This window comes from Falco cherrug, chromosome Z (genome assembly GCF_023634085.1).
Source record: "Falco cherrug isolate bFalChe1 chromosome Z, bFalChe1.pri, whole genome shotgun sequence".
In the NCBI taxonomy this organism is placed as follows: Eukaryota; Metazoa; Chordata; class Aves; order Falconiformes; family Falconidae; genus Falco; species Falco cherrug.
In genome coordinates, this window is record NC_073720.1 from 15118167 (window position 1) to 15140127 (window position 21961).

At 39.8% G+C, this 21961-nt stretch overlaps 1 protein-coding gene across 2 annotated transcripts; it reads right to left on the reverse strand.

The window, feature by feature from the left end:
* Nucleotides 1–2425: 2425 nt before the first annotated feature.
* On the reverse strand, nucleotides 2426–21051 carry C9 (complement C9). Of its 2 annotated transcripts, XM_014283133.3 has the most exons (11): nucleotides 20920–21050; nucleotides 15688–15805; nucleotides 14850–14997; nucleotides 13360–13507; nucleotides 11601–11739; nucleotides 10182–10400; nucleotides 7525–7765; nucleotides 6037–6165; nucleotides 3883–4061; nucleotides 3452–3680; nucleotides 2426–2605 (listed from the first exon to the last, which is right to left on the reverse strand). In XM_014283133.3, exons 1-11 carry the CDS (start codon nucleotides 21003–21005, stop codon nucleotides 2445–2447), a joined length of 1797 nt encoding a protein of 598 aa, XP_014138608.2. In that variant the 5' UTR covers nucleotides 21006–21050; the 3' UTR covers nucleotides 2426–2444. The 2 variants fall into 2 exon arrangements, with proteins under 2 accessions (XP_014138608.2, XP_027667154.1); XM_027811353.2 differs by lacking the exon at nucleotides 15688–15805 and having other exon boundaries at nucleotides 20920–21051.
* Between the last annotated feature and the right edge of the window lie 910 nt (nucleotides 21052–21961).

A 21961-nucleotide genomic window follows, 5' to 3' on the forward strand; every position in this document is an offset into this window, starting at 1 on the left:
AATAGTACTCTCATAGCTCAGCAAGATCATGATTTCACTGTGTCTCAAATATGACTCTAGCATAAATTAATTAAGAATGAATGAAAACATACTGTGATTTTCAGAAGACTTAAGTATATGACTTCTACTGGAAGAGTAAGTACTTAATATGTCTGATATATCAGGAGCCAAAGTGAGGTTATTTTTCTTCAAAGAGCTTTTACTATGCTGTACCATAGTAAACATATCAGAATATGTATGTATCATCAATAATCACACGGTATCCACTGTCATGACTAAACAGAAACATGTCAAAGATACAGTGCAGGAATAATATTAAGCTGCTGTTGAGATTTTTTTTTTAAATAAGACAAATTTCACTGGATCAAGAAAAAGCTAATGTGATACCCTGCTTTTAGCAAGAAAGCCATAGCATCAGCCTAGGGAACACCCAGGAGTAGGAAAACACATAGAAATACTTCCCCAGAATACTTTCCCATCCTGCCAAAATTGATGCTTCAGAGACTTCCTGAGCAAGCATGATTACCTGTGTATTTGGGAGCCTTCCATTAGTTCATGTTGAGGTTTTTTAGATACATATTTACTTTTGGCAAGCCCACTGTGTGAAGGGCTAGCCTTCAGTCTGTTTTGAGTCTGCCACTTGCTAGTATTATTCAATTTCCCGTACTTCTTATACTTGTCTTCCTCATATGACTCTCAATTTCCAGCTCTGTATTATATTCTACTCTCAAATTTCGCTCTCCTACCTCTAGAATAACTTATTGAATAAGTATCTTTGATAGCCTGTAGATGCGGTGCTGTAGGAAGTAGTTTGTAATTTCCTAGATGTAGAGCTAGATGGCCCATGAGTGCTGTCCCGCTGACCATGATTTCTTCAGGATGCTTCACAAATAGAGTATTAGATGTAGCTGACCTACTGAAGCTGAGAGAGGGCAGGCGTAGAAAAATCTTTTGATACATATTTTTTGGTGCAGAGAGAGGCCATACCACAAGACTGACCATTAGAGTGTTTCAGTGGGGAAACATTCAAAATCCTTTCCCTATCTTGCCACCTCTTTTATTTTTCTGACCTCCCAGAAAAGGAACTTCTGGAACTTTGGGTAACATAAAACCCAAACTCTTTCTCATTGACCTGAAAACCTTACTGTCACAGCCAATTGGCATGCAAGCTTTTTGATCTCAGCAGGTGAAGAAAGTTGAGACCACCTTGACATTTTATGGACCAGAGCATCTGTTCCCAAAATCCTGCTTGGGTGTTTTGGTGGGGGATTTTTTTGTTTCGTTTTTTTTTTGTTTTTTTTTTTTGTTTGTTTCTTTGGTTATGTTTGCATTACAATATTGTATTAAAAATAAGGGGGGGGGGGGGGGGGGGGCGGGGGGGAGAAAAACAACCAAACCTGAAAAAACCATGTAGCTAGACATATACTTAAACTATTTTTTTCCAAGTTAAATGTTACAAAATGGCTATAACAGGAACTTTGTTGGATTTAAGCATTCTATTCATCAAGTAAGAGAATTCAGACTCCCAAATTGACTTTATATCTGTTTATGGAAAATATGTCTCTTTCCCTCTTCCTAAGACATAGGTGTTTTGATGGAGAGTTGGAATGGAGATGAAATTTGGATTTTAAGAGCTGGATTTTTAATCTGTTCTTATACATAACTCCATTTTACTCTTGAGTTCTGTGGTATAACATTACTTGCAAGACATTCAAATATAAATCCAGCCATTCATAAATTTGAGCTACAAGGTGACTGTTTTTAAAAAACTATCAAAACACAGACTTAAATGATACATGTAAGTGGACCTGCAGAAGAATGGCTGTAGAAGCATGGCTTTAGAATCTCTGAAGATCTGCACAATCCAGGCCTGGTATTAGAATAGGCCTGTAATCAGAATTGTACTGAAGTTGCTGTGCGGAAGTTAACAAGAAGGTAGCCTTGAGCTATTCTCGAATCCTGAGACCAAGTAATTATGTTGTGCCAACAGGCCGTGGCTGTAACAAGATACAGCTGCTGGGAAAGCAGGTGCAGGACCAAGAAAGATAGGGACCTGTATGGGAAAATAGGGAGTAACAAACTACAAGGCTGAAGCACAGCAACTCAATTAGCTACATGGATAGAATGCTTATTTTAGTCATGATAATTAGGGGTGTGAAACCTCGCGCGTTTAGAGACTACTAACCAATTTTATTTCTGCTTTACAAATATGCATATGTATCGGTTCTATATAAGTAATGTTAGAAAATAATAAAGTTGAGCAAGATGCATAACTCATATTGAGCATCTTCTTGACTCCGGCAAACCCTTCTTCCAACATGGACCTACCCATCAGTTCTTCAAATGTGTCACTCAAATGCCCCAGACATTGGCTGACCATTTATTCTAAACAGCAGTAACACGTTAGTAATCAGAGTCTGCTTACCTGTTTTGGACCAGCATAACTATTTTGTTTCTCCACAGGGCCTTTTTTCAATGCTTTCTCCCTGGCATGGTCTGCCATCAGGATCTGGTGTAGGATTATTACATTGGCGAGTTCGAGTGCTTTCTCCATTGATGCAGGTAGACCAGGCACTCCAACAGCTCCAGCCTCCATCAGTGACAACTGGGATTAAGACACCATACTAGGATTAGTCCAGCATCTCTTTGTCTTCTGTGCAGTGACAGAAAGATTAATTAGAGCGTTTTACTTGGCACTTTTGAGGCTGGACAAGGTAGAACTCAGTTCTTACGTTCTCAGTTACAGTGACTGCAAATCTTTGCAGCCTCCAGTGTACAACCCATTGCACAGATTTGGCTTTTGAAAATGCCCTTGTCAGTGGCACTACTTCAGAGCCCAGAGGTTTCAGTGTATTTGTCACCCTAGGAAACTGACTGAATATCAAGTTCCAAGGCCCAGTTTGGGCACCTGTGCTTTAAAAACTTGGCCACAGAGGATAAATTTACTGCACATAAATTTTTTACATTGTCGGTTGCAGAACTGCATTCATCACCCTCTTCTCCTTTGTGGACCAACCTAATACTAAGCTAGCACAGTAATTATGAAATGAGATCATGTGTTAGCAAACACAGTGATTTTTAAGGAAACTGAAGACAAAGTAGCTCATGATGTGGTGAGATTGCTTTTGCCTGAGATCAGTTTACCATTACTGCACCAAGCTTTATTGCAGTAAAAAAAAAAAAAAAAAAAAAGCTCCTGTTTACCTGAATGACCCAGGGGTATAATTCCAAGACACAACAATATATGTGGGACAATAATGAACTCTAATTTAGAGTGCTCTCTTTATGGGAAGAACCCAGTAACTTACACTAACTTCCACACCATATACCTGTTGGAATCGACAGCACCAGGTATAAGGGAGTACTACGATATCTTTCTGCCTTGTTTTGTCAGGATATAGTTCAAAATAACAAATATGCTCATTTTAGTCTGTCTGGAGTATTTACTAACCTTTAACTAGTGTAGATTTGGGAATCTGGCAAGCAATTCCCTTAAAGTAGCTTGAGCACATGCATGTACAGGCTCCATCTACCAGCACAAGGGTGCCTCCATTTTTGCAGGGTTCACATTTGCACACACTGTATTCAGTAATGTAGTCTTCAATTGCTCTTTCCAAATTTTGTTTCTTTAAATATGCATTTCTCATCTTAACTGGAACAAGTGTATGTATTGGAGAAGGCTGTAGAAGAAAGAAGCCCATGCATAACAGACATCCAAAGTTCTGAATCCCTTTGATATACCCATCACTAGTGTAAGCATCTGAAGAAACTGCCAAGATGAAAAAAATACCTGAAAGTTCATGATAAACTTGGAGTCTCACCTCCATCCTAGGACAAGCTTTCAAACTGTAAGAACAGAAGCTTTGAAGAAGTTGTACTTACTCGTTGCTGTATCACTACTGGAGCATCAACCAAAGACTTAGCCCACTCTATGTAATCCTTTACATCAACCGTTTTGGATCCTCGCAGTAACATTTCTTTTATTTTAACTGAAAAGTCAATCTTCCCTCCATCAACTAAGGAAATCACATCATCAATGACAGCATCATCCTTAAATTCTGCTACAGAAAGAGGAAAGAATGAAGAAAGTTTAATGCCCATGCATCTTAAAGAACATTTATCCTTTTAGTGCAACCAGTCCAACTCTATAAAATGACTATAAAGAGAACCCTTCACTCACTAGTTGTGGTGAAATTCAATCTTTCTTTGCTCATACCTCTTATGTAGGAGGACATCTACTTTGCAATTGAATTAGAAAACCCTATATCCGAAAGGAAAAGAAGGGCAAAATGAGAGACATTATGGTGATCATAGCCATGTGATAACAAGCCAAAGATAATATGAGTAATTACTGTATCACCTGAGATGAACCAGAAAAGGGCAGGAATTAGAACAGCAGGGGCTTTTGTTTCAGAATTAAAACATAAGAACAAAGCAATGAAAATAATTGCCTTTTCTGTACTCAGTAGTAGATCTCCTTGCCTTCTGCAGCATTTGCATCATGTGATAGAAGATTCATCTCCAGACACACAAAGGGGCAGAAAGGAACAATGACAGGCAGGGGAATACAAGCAGCCTAATCAGGGGAAGGGAAAGCCTTGACTCCACCCAGCCCTGTCCCAGAAGAACCATTAGCAGGATGGGGCTGAGGATGAGTCAACAGGAAGATGCAAGAAGGGCATTTTGGGATTGTACAAATTTAAATACTTAGAATATATTTAGGGGACTGTCATTGAAGAGGTAAGGGAGGATCAGGGTGGCTTTGGGAAGAACAAGCATGGGAAAATAGAGGGATAAAGGCAAAAAAGGTGACTGATTTCATATAGACAGGTGGCTGATCAGTGAGCTTGTCTGTCGTGTACTGTCACAGATCTTTGCAGTCTGTCCTGGTTTACCATTAAATTCCACTTTGAACTGTTTTCCCAGGTGAGGAGACTCTAGTCTGCATGCATGCATGTATATGAAGATCTGTGTCAGCAACTAGAGTTGGACAATGGCTGATAGGACCTAGTGTTTGTGGTGCCAAGAACTGGAGGAAGTGAGGGTACCTATGTCAGTGTGTGATCACTAGCAAACACCATGCCAGACTAGCAGGTGAATAGGGTAAGTGGCTTTGGAGCCAAGTCTCAAAGTGGCTGTTAAACTGGCTTGGATATGTACATGTCTCCAGAGTGACACAGCTGGAGGAACTGGCTACTGGAGGGACATGGGGTTCTAAGCCAAATACTGGAGAGACCCCAAAGTTGTTGGGTTGACTGAAACCTGTTTGCAGGTGAGCGTGTCAGTGTAAGGCAGCTGGAGATAAGAGGATCCAAGGGCAGTTGCTGGGTAGACTGAGAACCTGAAGCCAGTTACTGAAGGCATCCGTTACGTGTGTTGGTGTGCACCATGTGGTCTGTACCAGCAATAGGAGTGCAGCTGTAGGCCTTGGTGGGTTGTGCATCTGGGTGCCAGGAACAGGGGAGATGAAGGATCCAGTTGCCAGTTCAGCTGAATGTTTAAGGTCAGCTGCTAGAGGGTTCTGTATTTGCTATATATGTATCTTGAGAAGGGGCTGGAATACCTGTGTGTTGTGCTGCCTGGGGAGAACATTGCTCTAGATGACCCTGCTTGAGCAGCGCAGTTGGACAAGATGGCCTCCAGAGGACACTTCCAACCCCAAACATTCTGTGATTCTGTGATATTTCCCACTAACAGACTTTGACCCTGATCAGGTGGAGAGAAGAACAGGATGAAGCCATTGGTGCTGTCTGTGTTTGCCTGAGTGCCATGCTTTTGTCTGTATTGATTTGTGTGGCCATCTATGTATGTGTGTATGTATGTGTTATATAAATACATTTTTCTGAGTGCTTACTGGGAAAACATGCTCAGCCTGGCTTGACCTGGGAGCATGGAAGTATGGCAGCCTCATCTTTCCTGATCTAATGGGTTTTTTCTGTCCCTAACAGCAATAACTATATTGATTATAAAAAGGGAAGCGATGGGTATCATCTTTCCTTAAGCAAAAGATATAATGTAAAATAAGGATATACTTACACTTGTCCTTTATATTAATCTTTTCACATTTATCACTATCAATAGTAAAATCTGCATGTAAATCTTTATATGTAATAGTGGCATCCAAGTGATAGCCAAGGCATCTTTTCACATCTTCTACAGTGACACCTGAAATTGGAAACAACCAGCTGATTAGAGGGAATTGAATGACCATTGATAATGTGATATTATTATTCTTGGAGAATTAATTTCAGGGCTATTGGAAATGTTTATGCTTTTCTTCTTCCTATTGATCCTCTGCTTTTTCCTCTTTTATGAAATGAATGTGAGGATGATTCTATTTGAAGTGCCTGTGCAGAGGCAGGTGAGACCTACAGTGATTAAGAAAATACCAAAACCCTCCAAAACCTCTTTTCTATTTCCCTTGACCTAGCTGAAAGCAGATTTTCTTCTAGGGACCACTTTTTGCTTATACTCTATTGAAATTTCTCAGCTGCTTATGATTTGCTCTTTTTATGTGCTGAGTTATTTGATCTTCCCAGTCTCTCCCAACCTCAAACTTATTTCTCCACTCCTTTCCCCCATAAAGTTAATTAAGGCCACTGATTTCTTACAAGTAATCTATTCCCATAAATTCTAATCCTCTTCCTCACTACGCCTTCAACACCTCCTTTCTATTTACTAAACTCAAACATATAATCTGGAACTTTTTTGTGTTCGGAAAGAAATTTGCTTAAGATTGGTGCTCAAGAAAAAATATAATCCAGCTTCACAATCTCCAGGTGAACAGAGTAATAGTGGGATACATAAGTGACAGAAATCTTTGCCCCATGTCTTTTTGCATAGTCTGAGTATCTTATCCTAATACTATTTTTAGTGCTGCATGCATCCCGTACTTATGTTCTGATCCCCAAAATCAGCATGAAAATTGCCTTTTCCAGCTTTATTCCAGAGTGATCACTTTAATCCATCACAAAACCACATATCTCTGAACTGCACATGAGGGAGGATTAAATTGCTGTTTTCCTGTCTTAACCAGGGCAAGGAGAATTCCAGTGTGAATGTTAAAGTCTGTAAAGACAGTTTCAACACACACAAGTGCACCATGTGCTGTCTAGGAAGCTCTTCAATTTATTCCTTATTTTTTGCCACCATCATACTTTTCGAGTGGTTGTACCATAAGGAGGTACCAACTAGCAAAGTGGATTTAAGGTTTAGGCAGATTTTCTAGACACTGAGGATGACTTGTGAATCATGTCACACCAATTATATTGCTAATATTTTGAAGAGGTTTGTTTAAGATTTTTTTTTTCTTAGTTACAGACTTCAAATAATTCTGGAAGTTACAAAGACTGACTCTCATCTCTCGATCTCATGTAATTCTGTAATGTCACTGTGTGCCACACACTGAACTGTGCTGTTCTCAGTAGTGCTCCATATGCACAAATCTATCCTCATACATCTCTTTGCATGACTGGACTCTTGGTGATAATCTGCATACCATAACAAGGCCAAGAGAATGCATACCTATTCGAGACATAGCATAGTTATCCAGCACGTACACAAGTTCATATTTGCCTCCTACAGTTCCAGAGATCGCGTAGTGAGTTCCATAATCTTCTAGGAATTTGAAATACTCTCCCTTATCATATTCAGCAGGCAGATGTTTTAGATCGTCAAGGAAACTATCTGTGAGACGGACATCACGACTCCGCATTTGGAATCTTCCCAGTTGAATCTTTCCTTTTACATGCAGAAAGCTTTGGTTCTGAGTGCAGAGAGAATAAAGCAGATGAGAGTGCCATTCTGGTATGCAGCACAGCAGAAAAATCTGTTCTATTTTACTTACCAAGAAACGCCAGTGCTTTTAAACATGGCATTCAATCTAGTGTTTTGGAACAGGGACAAACTTATATAATTCAAATTAAAAGCTCTCCAATTTAAACTGAGGAGGCAGCAAGAGATGTGAATTATTTAGTTCTTTCAGTTTTGCAGAACTCTCCCCTTACCAATTTCAGCAAGCCCTTTGAGATCTATTTGATAACAAGGTCTTTAAGTACAGTATCTACTGAACATGCTTTTCTGACTTTCATAACATTGAAAAGTAATTCCATACGGCTCACTTAACAAAAAAGCTGCCCACTGAGGACAGCTGGAGTTTTGTGTTTGTTACAGTCAGAGCAGAACTAAGTTCTGTTTTTGGATCACGTTGTTATTCTCAGACTGTCAAAGGAAGAGCACGGTTCCAATCAAAAACAAACAAAAAAACCCCAACCCCAAATAACATCATAAAATTAAAATTAATCAGGAAAAAATCCCTTTGAGGCACTTGACCTATACATACATTCTAAATCTAGGTTTAGTGACTGACATTTTCATAAATTACACTGCAGATGGTTTTATATCACAGTCTAAACTAGGACCTAGCTGCTGCCCATAACACATGACATCTTGTGAAATAGTTGCACTTCAGACTCTAAGCAAACACATGCCTTCCAAACCCCATTATTACTTGCAATACTTATGTGAATCCCTGAACAGTAGCGCCTAATAGGGGGTACTTAAAAGGGATTTAGCAATTGACCATGACATTTGCTGGCACCATTCAAAGGATCTTAAACTGCTGACTCAGAGGCTGCTTAGGACTGGCAGAGATCTTCAGGCATCTAAATCTCTGTGAGGAAATTTTTGTGGTGCAAGCATTCCTGTCATCCAGCATGTACACAATCCCTTACCCTCCTGGTGTCCCTGGGCTAATCCTGGCTTCAATGTGCGGGTGGGCCCTGGAGGGGACCCACCAGGGACTGTCGCTCCACTAACCTGCAGTAGTGTGACTTTACAGCGATAGACTCGGCCAGTGACAAACCACAACTCATTTTCTGAACTGATCTCTGAGCAAGAATTTGAGGCCCGAACTCCTGTCACAAGCCACTAGATTAAAAGCAGTCTGTAATACACCCTGAGCTACAGATGCATTGCATCCACGGAGAGGAATGCTTTGAGATTCGAACCGTCCATTTCCTTCCCAAGAAAACTTATACCGATACAAAGCCAGTGTTATATGCCAGCTTCTCCTTATAGCAAATACCTTTCTTTTCAGCATTATTTTAATTAGTCACTCATAAAAGTTATCTTAGTTTCCCTTTTATCCATTTGGTCTCCAGAGCTCTGAATGGGCCCTAGACAAGGCTGACAAGAAACTTGAAAGATGGAATTAGTTGAGGCAAATCTATTCTTCCTTGCCTGTGCTGCATTTCAGCACTGTGAAGTTGATTTACGTTGTGCACGATGGCATGTTGTGATCACAGACTCTGGCATATATGGTGGGAAAAGGCGTATGACCCAGTCAGTTAATTCCCTTAGCACCCAGCCGCTGGATTAGGCCATAGTGTCTAGCATCACTTTTTGTACTTTCTCTCTCTTTGACATCACTATGTGCTAAGGCTACTTCTTTACTAGTAAATTAAATGGGATAGTGCCTTTCCTCTGACTCGAAGGGCAAGTAGAGTGGTATGGCTTATGTGCAACCCCAAGACAGGCTTGCTTTCTCCATGCTGCCTAATAAGAACATTCCCTTTGAACATGCTGCAGGGGACCACAGGACGGGCATTGCTGGTGAGAGCATCAGAGCTGGCACAGACCAAAATCATGGCAGTGTGCTAGTGAAGCTGTGGATTACCTGTGCCAGTGCTAATGCCCACGCCTCTCAGCACAGGCTTGTTTATTAGTGCAGACGTACCCAAATGGCTGAGACCTGACCTTTCAGCTATTATTCTGCATTCCTATTTTGTGCTTGCCTTGTGTAGGCCTACTCAGTGGCATTTTTTTGCCCTAAGACTTAACCTAATTTACTCAGATTACACTGGAGTGGAGCTGCCCTCTAACCAAGATGAGAGCAGAGATCTTTGGCCCTTTTTAACATCAGGCCCCTGTTGAAGATGAGGGTGGTTGCTAGTCAAGGGTGAACAGTGGTAAGTGGAAGCTACATTTGGTTACCCTTGGGCCATGCCTGAAATTTTAACCCCACTATTGCTAATATATATATATATTTTTTTAATAAATGACAAAAAAGTACCAGGCAGCTACAATACTTAGAAAGATTAATACTGTGTTATTCTAACATTCTGTAAAATTTACTGTTTGTAAAATAGTTACATTAAAATATTTAGCTTGATTAAACTTACCCTTTCTGTGGAACTTTCCAGGATAGAACTTAAACTTGAATTCTTGCTGTAGTAATACTTGAAATTCCCTTCTGAACTATTTTTTTTACTTCCTTCAGTAGGTGTGTATTTCAGAGACAGGTCAGCATTAAACTGTTTTCGTTTTTCTATGTAAACCTCTCTTAACATTTTTACCCGATCATGGTAGAACACAGATGTGAAGGTTTTGTCTGCTTTTGTCTTAGAAATAATAACAAAAAGATTTAATGAGAAAACAAAACTGTCAGTAACAGAAAAAAATACATAGCACTTTTACATAGCACTTTAAAGTTGCATGTTTAACATAGCTTAGCAATACATTTTCTCACTGATCTTTTTTCTTTCAAATGGAAATACCACTCCGTACCCAAACCACCTCATCTGGACCAGCTTAGCGGTTCAAAAGTGAACAGAAAACTGCAGTGAGGATAATTCAGTGAGTGTTAAATCTCAGCATGTAACAATGTCAAAGTAATTTATGTGTGTCAACAGTTCCTTTACGTGTAAGGAGTAGTGGTCTCCAGCTCCTTCCTGGAATGCAGACAAGAGTTGCTAATAGGTCCCAACATCTGAAATGAATCAGAACTATGATTTTGCTTTCTTTTCTCATAGCAGACAATAGCTACTTCAGAATACCTGTTTCAGTGTTGTTTATTTTTTTATACTTCAACAGAACATACAGTTTTAGAATGGAAAATAGCTATGCATCAAAATCAAATACGAGCAATGACCTCCGGGTCAGATTTATTCATTTTGTGCAGGATCTGGTTTAAATTGTAATTGTTCTATGGAGTTCCTACTTACAGTAATAAGTAAAGCACTTGGTAAGCAAAATACTGTTTTGATTTCTGAAATGCATCTGACATTGGTATTTCTAAGTTCATTAATATTTTTGGTGTTCAAACCTCACTGGAAGTCATAATCTGAATCTCAAAAGCCTATTAATTTTTTTTTCCAGTGGAACAGAGAAAGTCATCATTCATCATTGATTAGAAAATGGAAGCAGGACCAGAGTATTATATTATTCCTGCCTTTTTATCAGTGTCTTTTGTGTGTCCTTGAAAAGCAGATTGCTACTTGACCCAGTATAAGTTAGGTATCATATGCTTTTTGTGCATATCCTGTTTATCTGATCGGCTCTTACTGTAAACATTACAAAAAGATAGTTTCATTTACTAGGCACAAGTGCTGCAATTAACATGTGGGACTTTATCTGGGGCATCTGAGCTTAACTGGTAAAGCAAATGATATCACCTGTTTCCCTCTGGACTTTGTCAAAAGCTTGATGCTACAAAGCTGCAGCTGCCTGACTCAAGAGATAGACAAAGTCTTCCAAGAGGATGTCAGGATTCAGCATTCACTTAAACACATCCTAGTTTGCACAGAAGGACTTAGACTTACATCATAAGTAAGAACACCCACGTTCCACGGTTTGCGGTAATATGTCCGTGTGTTTCCATCACGCACCCTTTCACAAAGGCCGTTGAAAAAGTCATTGTCAAATGGGCTGGCCATTGGCTGCATCCCTAAGACATTGATTCTACAAGAGAAATAAAGAAGGGGTTACACTTTGAAAAAGGAGGTGTCAGCACCCATAGCCTGTAGACAATGGTATTGTGACTGGAAAATGCAGATTCTGTAAGAGATGGAGAAAGACTATAGCTGTGGAACTGAATTTCGCTTCATCCACACCAGCCTGCCTCATGTCTTCTGGACCTCTCATCTGTGTAATGGAGATAATGATAAATATTTTGTAAAGAACTTTAAGGGCTATGTATGAGAAATAAAGAAATAAAAAATAGATATTCAACATCAAACACTGGGGGAACCTTAGGAATAAAGGGAGAAAAAACATGCATTGGCCATTGACCAATGTATTCATGAGGAAGCATTCCTTATAGGTTTAAAAGGAACATCTCTACAGCTATTTCAACCTGTTGTTTTAATCACTTATATTAGTTTGTTTCCTAGTAGGAACTGTGGTATCAAGTGTGTACAAGATCCATCAAATCGGTAGAAGGAATATACAGCAACTCCTAGCCTGTCTTTTCTCACAGGGTGGGACTTTGTAGAGTCATGGTGTTCTCTGGAGCAGAGGAGAAGAAATCTAAACCATTACAAAACCAGAGAAATGGGCATACTGGCTTCATAGCTCTATGCATCTACATACCGATGTACAGGAGATACTTCCAAAAATAACTGCTCTTTGGAGGATTCTGTATGATTGTTTTGCCATTCTATGTCTGTTTCATAGATTTGAATCTTTTCAGTATTTCAGTGGTTATCAATTCATCGAAGTCTCCAGTGTCACTACTGCACAGGTATATAACATTTCTTGTGGAAAATTTTAGTAACAGATTGTAATAGAAATAATAAAGAAGCTACTTCTAAAAATGCCGAAGTACCTGGCTTACTTCCCTGTGCTACAAGGGCAGCATTTTCGCTCTTGTGCAATAATACTATTATCAAAATTAAATTAAAAGGTTGTATCCTTTTCATTTAAACACAAGGTGGTGCTGTAGTATATTTTTATTTTCATCTGTTCCAATTTGGATAGCTGCCTTTTAACTCTATTTGTAGATAAACAGTTTGTCACACTTTTTCTTGTTTGAAACAAAAGAAGTTCAGCAGGGCCTGAAAATAGAAAGATTAACTTTTGACTTAGATTAATGATGAAAACTCCTGTAAATAATGAAGATTTGGGAAATGCAGAGCGCAATACTGGAAAAAAGCTGCAGGCAGAGTGTTGTTGCAGTAAGGCATCCCATTGTATAAACAATCAAGAAACATTTTCTCTCTTTTAGACTTGCATGTTAGTAAAGTAATTGGGAATGATTCATTATGAAATATCTCTTGAAACACATCTCTTTCTATAAAATTTAGATTTAAATAGTAAGTTTTATATTCATGTAACATCTGTATATGTTTCTGGGTATCAGTGTAATGATTGATTTACACTGTCTGTATAAATATTTTATGCTCCATAAGTACAAAAAAAAACCCCAGTAGTTAGGTGTTCTTCCAAAAGCTACATAACATTTCTGAATACAAATGTGAACATGATTCAGATTCCATTTGTGGGAATATCAGCGTGCCCCGTGTTTTCAGCTGGCGTTGAAGACTAAGAAGTCCAAATACTACTTTTTCCTTCATTACATACCCTTGTCCTGCGGTCCTACCAACTTCAGACACATCAATATCATGGTTACGGCATGGTGATCGTGGGTCAGATTCGCAGTTATCTTCATCGGAAAAGTCTCCACAGTCATTATCTACATTACACACAAGTCGTTGCTTTATACATCGACCTAATAAAAGAATAGAACATTGAATTAATGGATTTTTTTTCCAAGATGGACTGTGAATGATACCGCTACTTTTTACTGAGATCTTCCTTGTCATATATACCTATTATTGTCACAAGGAATTAAAGTCCTACACCCTGCCTCCTTCAAATGAAAAAAACTCCACCCTTATTACTGTATTTACTTATGAGTTTACTAGGATTGCTAAGAAAACTAAGTGGTGGGAACTACTGTCATTTGCATAAAGTTGTTACTTTCTGTAATTGTTTCTATATTAATTTTTATTATTAATGATATTTTCAATTTATATTAAAAGAATACAGGAAAATATTAATATCAACAAAGGATTATTTCTGAGTTGTTTAAATTGTTGCTATTTGGAATATATTATTTGAATAATATGGACACCATGGTGTCCAAAACTATAGTTATTTTTGTTCTAAAGCAACAGTGAAGAAACAAATCTCCTGAGGTTGCACATCACAGGTTTTACAAAGACTGACTTTTTTCCTACTGGATTTAGATTTGGGGCAAATTTAGCCCTAGCATAATAAAACGTTTGTTGATATCAGCTGCCTGTCCTGTAAGTGCCACACAATGGCTGTGGACTAGTAGTTAAATACATACTTTCTAATGTTTCTTTCTCTACTTGCACTTCACAGTATTTGAGATGAAGACAATACTGACAATGGAATGGCTTGGGACTCAAAATTCACTTACCATCTTTCCTTTTCTGTTTTTTACTAGTTTTATTACTATTACCTTTTCCTATTATTTCGTTTATGATGAATATTGAACATTACATTCATTCATATGCCGTGCATATATCACTACAAAGTTACATCTTACTTTGGATCTAGAGGCATTCTGGTCTCCAGCTAGCATCTATCATACCACTTCGGTTATCCCTACCCATTTTGTTAAGATTCCTTAAGTCCAGGTTTTTGCTAGTGATTTTTCATAAAAAGGTGTTTCTGAAGCAGGTGGAGAAGCTGTGCTACAACAAAGGACATACAGTATGGTCAGCTTTTAACCATGGAGTAGAAATTACAGGAGAAGAATTTAAACTTGATGAAATGCAATGTACCCCTTCTCAAGCATTCTTCATGCTGTGGTTTTGGCATTGTGGTTTTGCAACCCACCTGTCTACACACCAGGGATTGTCATTAAACCCTAGCAATCCGGCACCGCTTCAGGAAATCTTCCACAACTAGAAAAGCACTGAAGCATGTATCACTTCTTGTGATGTATTCTGTCTTCAATGGAAACTGATTTCACAGAACTAAGTAAAACATAGTTTCCTGAGTTACTTCATAACTTGCTATGGCATGAAAGCAAAACCTACCAGAACTGCATTGAAAGTCAGTACCACAGTTTAGTTCTGGTTCTTCAGGACAGACTTTGCTCGTCTTACAGCTTTGGGTATCTCCTAAGGTCTCCAGGCATGGTGTTCCACCAAACTGTCCAAATCTTTCAATATTTCTAGACCGAAACTTGAAAGATAAATAACACTATTAACATTGATTAAAGAGAAATGAGAACTACCAGAACTGAAGGATTTCCAGCTGAACTTAAACTTTTCAAAATGAAGCATCTTTAGTGAAATTTTTGTTTGAAAATCCATAGGCACAGCTCATGGTGTAAAAAAAGGTGTAAAGGAACATTGAATTAATGTCTTAAAGGAACATTGAATTAATGTCTTAGCAGGTATGTACAGATGCTTATTTTTCACTATTTAATTTATTTCACTATTTTCATTACTTTCAATGCAGGGAGGAAATGCATCATATATATTTTGTATGCTTTCAATCTTTAATTTTTTTAAAGTTTCATAAAAACCTCCCTAAATAAAATAAAAATCTGCTTTTGACAAAATCTACTTTTTATTTTAAAAAGGAAGATATATTGAAAAGTAATGTTCTTAACAGAAACATCCACATGGCCTAAATAGATAATTACTATCACCAATACATTTTAAATGAGAATGCTTGACCAGTCTTGTAAATCTGTAAAAAGTCGTCTTTTACTCTTAATGCTTCAGAACAGAAATGATCATAGGTTTCATCAAATCATGAACATACAATATAAGAGTTGCAATGTGCTATTTTCCTATAACCAAAAGGCAGACAGATACTGTCCCTTTGGTTGTGGCTTTGGAACAAAGACTTCCGACTACAGCTTACCCTTTGATAAGTGCATGGGTCACAGGGCCCCCAAGTGCTCCAGCTGCTAAGCTTGCAGTCTATCGGAGATGGAGCATTCAGTTCTCTTGTTCCCCTGTGGAAAGCTTTTTCTGAAGAGCTGTCAAACAAAACATTCCAGTACAGTTCTGGGCAGTACACTGAAGAACTCACATGTGAGTTTGTATTTAAACCATAGACCAATATTTTGGAAGCATCTTCAAACTATTCTCTGCTTCATTTTCATAGCAGTGCTCAATACTCAGATGTATAAACAGCTGCCTATTATTAAATTCTTTGGTGGTTTAAAATTTCATTAAACAAGCTTTGAAGACTTAATAAGCCAGCTCTTTTTCCCTTTTTCAGAACTCATGTACTCATGCTCTTCTTGTGGGTCATGTTGTTAAAGAGAATCAAACAATAATACACAGGGAACATCTGCAGTTCCCCTGTTCAGACAGTGGTCGTGCTCCCTGTACTTAAAGCTGAAGACAAAGGCACAGCAGCGCATCTGAAATAGACATAGCACTTCCAACACATGTCATTGTGAGTTTTAGCTATTAACTTTAATGGGGTTGCCCTTAAACCTAGATAAAAGTTTAAACACTTTCCTGAATTAAAAAAAAAGGCTCATAAATAAATAAATAAACAGGACAACTTATATAGTTGGAGAGGCTAGACAAGTGTTCAGCTATCTAAAGTATTCTTCAGCTTGCCAAGTTGAATACTTCGCCAATTACGCCTGTATTTTCAAGAGTGACTCTTCATTTTGGCGCCCAGTTTTAAATACCATGAAACTCCTGGTGTTCAGTTAGTGAAAGGCTATCACTTTATAGAAATTGCATTTTTTTTTCAAAGAAACCACAGTTAGACATTAGAAACGGGTGCACTGTAGGATGACTTGTTAATTTTAAAAACCAAGGCCAATTGTTTACTGGTGACCTCATCTTTACAGGTAACAATGCTGGAGGGCAGAGGAATGGAAGAGCATTGAAGTCTGACCTACCTAGTTTACTGTCTGTAATTTATTCCAGTTTGGCCTCACATGCTGAATATTCACCCACTGTGAAACAACTCTCTCTCTGCATCTCTCAAGGTTAATGCTATTGCCTCTGCCCTACAATGGGACCCTCTTTGCTGAGCCCATCCAGCTGGCACATCTGCAGCTCTTGAAATGTGATGTATGCGCTTTCGATGCAGGCAAGGCCTTGTCCTCCACTCTTTGACCCCCTTCCCTCATACAAGTACATCGGGACTCCAAACAAATATAACCTGATTCCATAAGATTGAGCAATCTGCAGTTTGGACAAGGAAGGGACACCACTTGGTTCAGCTTTTTGGTGCCATTTATTGTATGTTCAGGTTACATACATAGTGTTATTGAGACACTAAATTGACCTATGTCTCTTTCCAGATATTGAATTTTAAACAGTTCAGGGATCACAGGGTTGTTATGCAACCTTTTATACTCTCAGCTGACTCTGACTGGCTCTGATGCTTCAGACTTTCTGCTGTGACACACACGTGCTGTAAACATGCACCACAGCTGCTGCTGGTAGTATTTGTATCACACACTCCCATTGCCTTGCCTGCTGCTCCTAAATAATTCCTTTCATAAAGTTTCCTGGCCTCAAGCTAAGGACTGCAGTAAACAGGTTCTTGGCTGAGGATGTTGCTTTCAACAGGTGGGATTTTGACAAAAAGGAAATAGCAAAAAGCAAAAATATGCCCAATATCTGTGGGCAGCAGAAATGAGATGAAGACTTAAGAGTCTCTCCACACAAGAGGGACCTCCCAGACTCTTAGTTGGTAGGGAAGTGTGAAGCTGTGCTGTGTGCCTGGCACCAGGAATTGGGGTACCTGAGAGAGGATGCTGATCCAGCCTTGTGAAAAGTCTGTTTTACACAGCATTCCCTTTCACTAATTCTCTGGTGGACTCTGAGAACCTAAATCAGTAACCCACTGGTTGGCAGCTGAAAGCACTGCGAACTTGGAGATGGCATTGAATACCTGTCCTGTTCTTAGACTTCTCCCTGACATCCTTTAATGATCACTATCAGGAACAGGGTAATGGGTTGGCTGTCTCTTTTTCTCTGACCCAGAAAGACAGTGATTACATTCATCATGGTACTTTTAATCTGAGCCTTTTCTTCTACTTGCATATGCACACTTAGGGGCCAGCTTGCTTTCTTCGGTGCTATTCAAGTTTACAGCAAAACAGTCTGCAAGGTGTGTATTTTAAATATTGACTAAGCATGCATGCTTACACACATCAGAAGAATATTTCAGCTTGGGAACTGGTACAGATTTTTGCAGTTATAGTTCCACCTGAGCTGTGCTGCAGCCACACTTACCCCATGTTATATTAAGGCTTATAATTAAAAAATAAGAAAGAATAAGAAAGAAGTATAGCAGGGGTCCTCAAACTACAGCCCACGGTCCGGATACGGCCCCCCAGGGTCCTCAATCCGGCCCCTGGTATTTACAGATCCCCCCCCCCCCCCCGCCGGGGGTTGGGGGGGGAACCAAGCAGCCGCAGATGGCTGCCTGCCACTGCATCTGTGCGCCGGCCCCTGTTTAAAAAGTTTGAGGACCCCTGAAGTATAGAGTATCTCTTTGAAACTTCTACAGAAAAGGCTAAATCCTAGAAGGTGGTTGTATGGAAGATGGAGGCACCATGTAGAAGTTGCTTCAGGAGAAATGCCATCTGAACGTAGAAAACTAACACCTTTACTGTGAGAACAATTAAACATCAGAAGAGGTTGCCCTGGGACATGGTAGAATGTCCCCCACCAGAAATATTCAAGACTTTGACAGGACCCCTGGATAATCTAACCTAAGGCCCCACTTTGAACAGAACATTGTACAAGTTCTCCAGAGGTCCCTTCCAATCTAGACTTTCCAATGTATTCTACAGTTCTTTGGAATTCTGGGAAGTTGTAATGTATTTGAAGTTTGATGTAGCCCTCCAGGCTCTTTCCTTTGCCTGTAATTAGCTCATCTTACAAAACCTTCAGCAACACTACAATTTACTGTAACTTCATAAGCAGGCAATGCTTTGAAAAGTTGCCGTACGGTATTCTGTTAAATATTTTTCCACCACTCAGCATGACAGTAACATCAATGGAGGGGAGAAATGAAAATCTACTGGTCCGGTAAATGGATGAGATTCAACTTGTTCCTTCCTGTATCTGCAAAGATGGCTGCATATATGACCTTTCTATCTCCTTACTGATGTAGGACTGTAAACCTCTGAGTAACAACATCTATCCTGGCATCTTGGGTTGAAGACTACTGACTCGTTGTCCTTAAAGACAGTAGCAGTGGGGAACCCTTAGACGCTAGACATACTGAGGCACCTAATAGGATTTCTAAAGGCAGATGGATATCTTATTCATAGCAATAATTAGGTATTTAGGTACTTTAGATGTTTACATTGAAATAGGTTTCTGAACTTTTAAATTATTACCTTAAAAATGCAGCCAAAATCCCTTGCAGCAGTAAGAATGAACCGTGAAGAGCAGTGTCTAGGTGGAGCGTCTAAAGCAGTGATCAGACTCAAGCTAGCACAGATCCTAAGGTTCCTGTTAAGTCATTATTTTGAGTCTAAAATAAAAATCCCAGGCAGGAAAGGCTGAGTTGAACTTTTCAAAGCAAATGGTAGTCTTGCCACCACCTGTCGGCAAACCAGAGCTGATGGTAGTCTTTGAGCTGACTTTCAGGAGGCACAGGTTTTCACATAATCCCAATGGAGCAACATCTGCAAGAATATTCATTGTCTGTGTACATCACCCTGGGCTCCCTCCAGGTTAGTGTACAAGGTTTACATGATTTGCTGCAGATCCAGCTTTAGGGTTTTGGATTAGAGAAGAAAAAAAAAAAAATCAGAAAAAGTTCATTGCAAATGAGTCTCATGAACTCTGAAACACCAACAATGCATCCACTGTCCAGACTGATCTGGAAATTGAAAGGGAGACATATGGAAAGAGTGTTTTATTCAACATCATTGTGTAGAAAAAACAAAGATAGATGGGAAATTGGCAAGCTTGTCACCTCCACATTAAACCTGGGCAGACACAGTTACTAAAAAAACATGCTGAAACAGGAGATACTAAATCACACAATTTAAGTAGGAGAGAAGGTAAAAGCAGTTCAGCTACTGAAGAATGTCACTGAAGGTGGCAGTTGGGAGTAAGAACTTTAGAGACAAGTGTGGAAATCAAGATATCTTCTCAGCTATCCATTATTGGGGAGGTTTGAGGGACAGAAGAATGCTCTTTGGAAAGGAAAAGCCATTTCATGATCAGTACACAAAATTGCTCGCACTTTGACCCGGATTGCGCAATATACTCTGTACACCCTCAGGCCATACAGCTTTGATAGTTTGTTGTTGATCCATTCTTCAAAATACAGAGCTGTTCAGTTCATCAGTTACAAAACTGATGTCTCAAGAAAAAGCCTTGGTTTGACAATTAGCACTGACCAAGACAAAAGGCATGGCGCTCTTGAATTTGGAGACATGATAGCAACACATGGGGGCATAATTTTGCCACCTTTAGTTGCTAGCACCATCAGGAAGCTGCATAATCTTTGGCATGATGTGAAGTCAAGCTGCTGGCCTGGCCCATGTTGCCTGCTATGGACTTTCTGTAATAATCATATCTGGCTTGACTGTTTTCTACGGAATATATCAAAACTGTGCTTTAATTGGAGCTGAATGCCAAAATAATAATAACCGTCAAAACCTAAGGAGAGAGGGAAGCAGCAATCCTTCTAGTTTCGAAGACAGCTCTATTCCTGGTAGTGTAGCTCTTCAGTTGTTTTCACACGATACTTTTGTAGGGATGATGTCTTTAGTTCTCCTCCTAGTGATACTTACAGTGAAAAAACAAAGGCTATTTCCAGACAATTAGAAATAGGCAGTCTCGGAGACTTTGAATAGGAATAGAAGTATTGTGAGAAGAAAACAGTGTCCGGAGCTACACCTCCCTGCAAAAACATGGCTTTAACTGCTATCAGTCACCTTTATTGTACCACATACACCCAAAACAAATGAATAAAAGATTCATATTTGACTCCTTGTAGTTTCTTTACTCCTTTACTAGCAAGAAGTCGTTTCCTGTTTCATTGGATATCTGAGTGAGCTACCATTAGAAGTACCTGCACTGGAGGTTTACGCTCTGTGTTGGAGAAACAAGACAGTATAGACATCTGCAGAAGACCACGGACACTTACCTTCTGCCTTCCCCCAAAAGTGAGGCAGCCACCTCTAAACTGCATAGTATGGATATAAGCTGCAAGGTAACACGCATGCTTCTCATTTTGTAGCTCGTAGCTCAATAGACAAGAATTGCCATGACTGAATTTGTCATTTCTTTATTTGATCATTCTGTTACTTATTACCAAGAGAACAAACAAAAAGCAGTGCTTACTGAAGAATGCCAGTTAATGGCCAAAACTGCCTTACAGTAAGTGCTCTAAAGTCCACTTTTCAGAAAATTCCACTTTTTCTTGTGTGGAGACTGAGACATAGTGTAAAGTAGCTTCAAGATTAAAACCAAGCTATTTTTGCTTACTAATACCTTTTAAATAGGGGAAAGATTTTATTTAATTAGAGAACAATTAACTGCCTTGTAAAAAGCTGTCATAGAATCATAGAATCATTTAGGTTGGAAAGACCTCTGAGATCATCAAGTCCAACTGTTAACCCAGCACTGCCAAGTCCACCACTAAACCATGTCCCCGTGCACTGCATCTATGCATTTTTTTAAACAGGGATGGGGATTTCACGGCCTCCCTGGGCAGCCTGTTCCAGTGCTTGACAAGCCCTTCAGTGAAGAAATTTTTCTTTATACCCAATCTAACTCCACCCTGTGCAACTTGAGGCCGTCTCCTCTTGCCCTGTCACTTGTCACCTGGGAGAAGAGACCGACCCCCCTGCCCACACCCTCCTGTCAGGCAGCTGCAGGGAGCCACAAGGTGCCCCCGAGCCGCCTCCTCTCCAGGCTGACCCCCCCCAGTTCCCCCAGCCGCTCCCCACCAGCCTTGTGCCCCAGCCCCGGCACCAGCCCCCTGCCCGTCTCTGGACACGCTGCAGCCCCTCTGCGTCCCCCTGGCAGTGAGGGGCCCAACCTGAACACAGGAGTCGAGGGGCGGCCTCGCCAGTGCCCAGTGCAGGGGGACAGCACTGCCCTGGCCCTGCTGGCCACGCTGTTCCCGGCACCAGCCAGGGTGCTGCTGGCCTCCTTGGCCACCTGGGCACACACAGCTGGCTCAT

Bases quoted from the DNA above. Each gene is read 5' to 3' on its own strand.
- C9 (XM_014283133.3), bottom strand. From the start codon at position 21,005: ATGAGAAGCATGCGTGTTACCTTGCAGCTTATATCCATACTATGCAGT. The intron at 10,401-11,600 runs GTAAGTCTAAGT...ATTATTTCTAAG, and splicing joins TGGGTGTTCTTACTTATGAT to ACAAAAGCAGACAAAACCTT. The intron at 2,606-3,451 runs GTTAGTAAATAC...TCTTAATCCCAG, and splicing joins CAAATCTACACTAGTTAAAG to TTGTCACTGATGGAGGCTGG.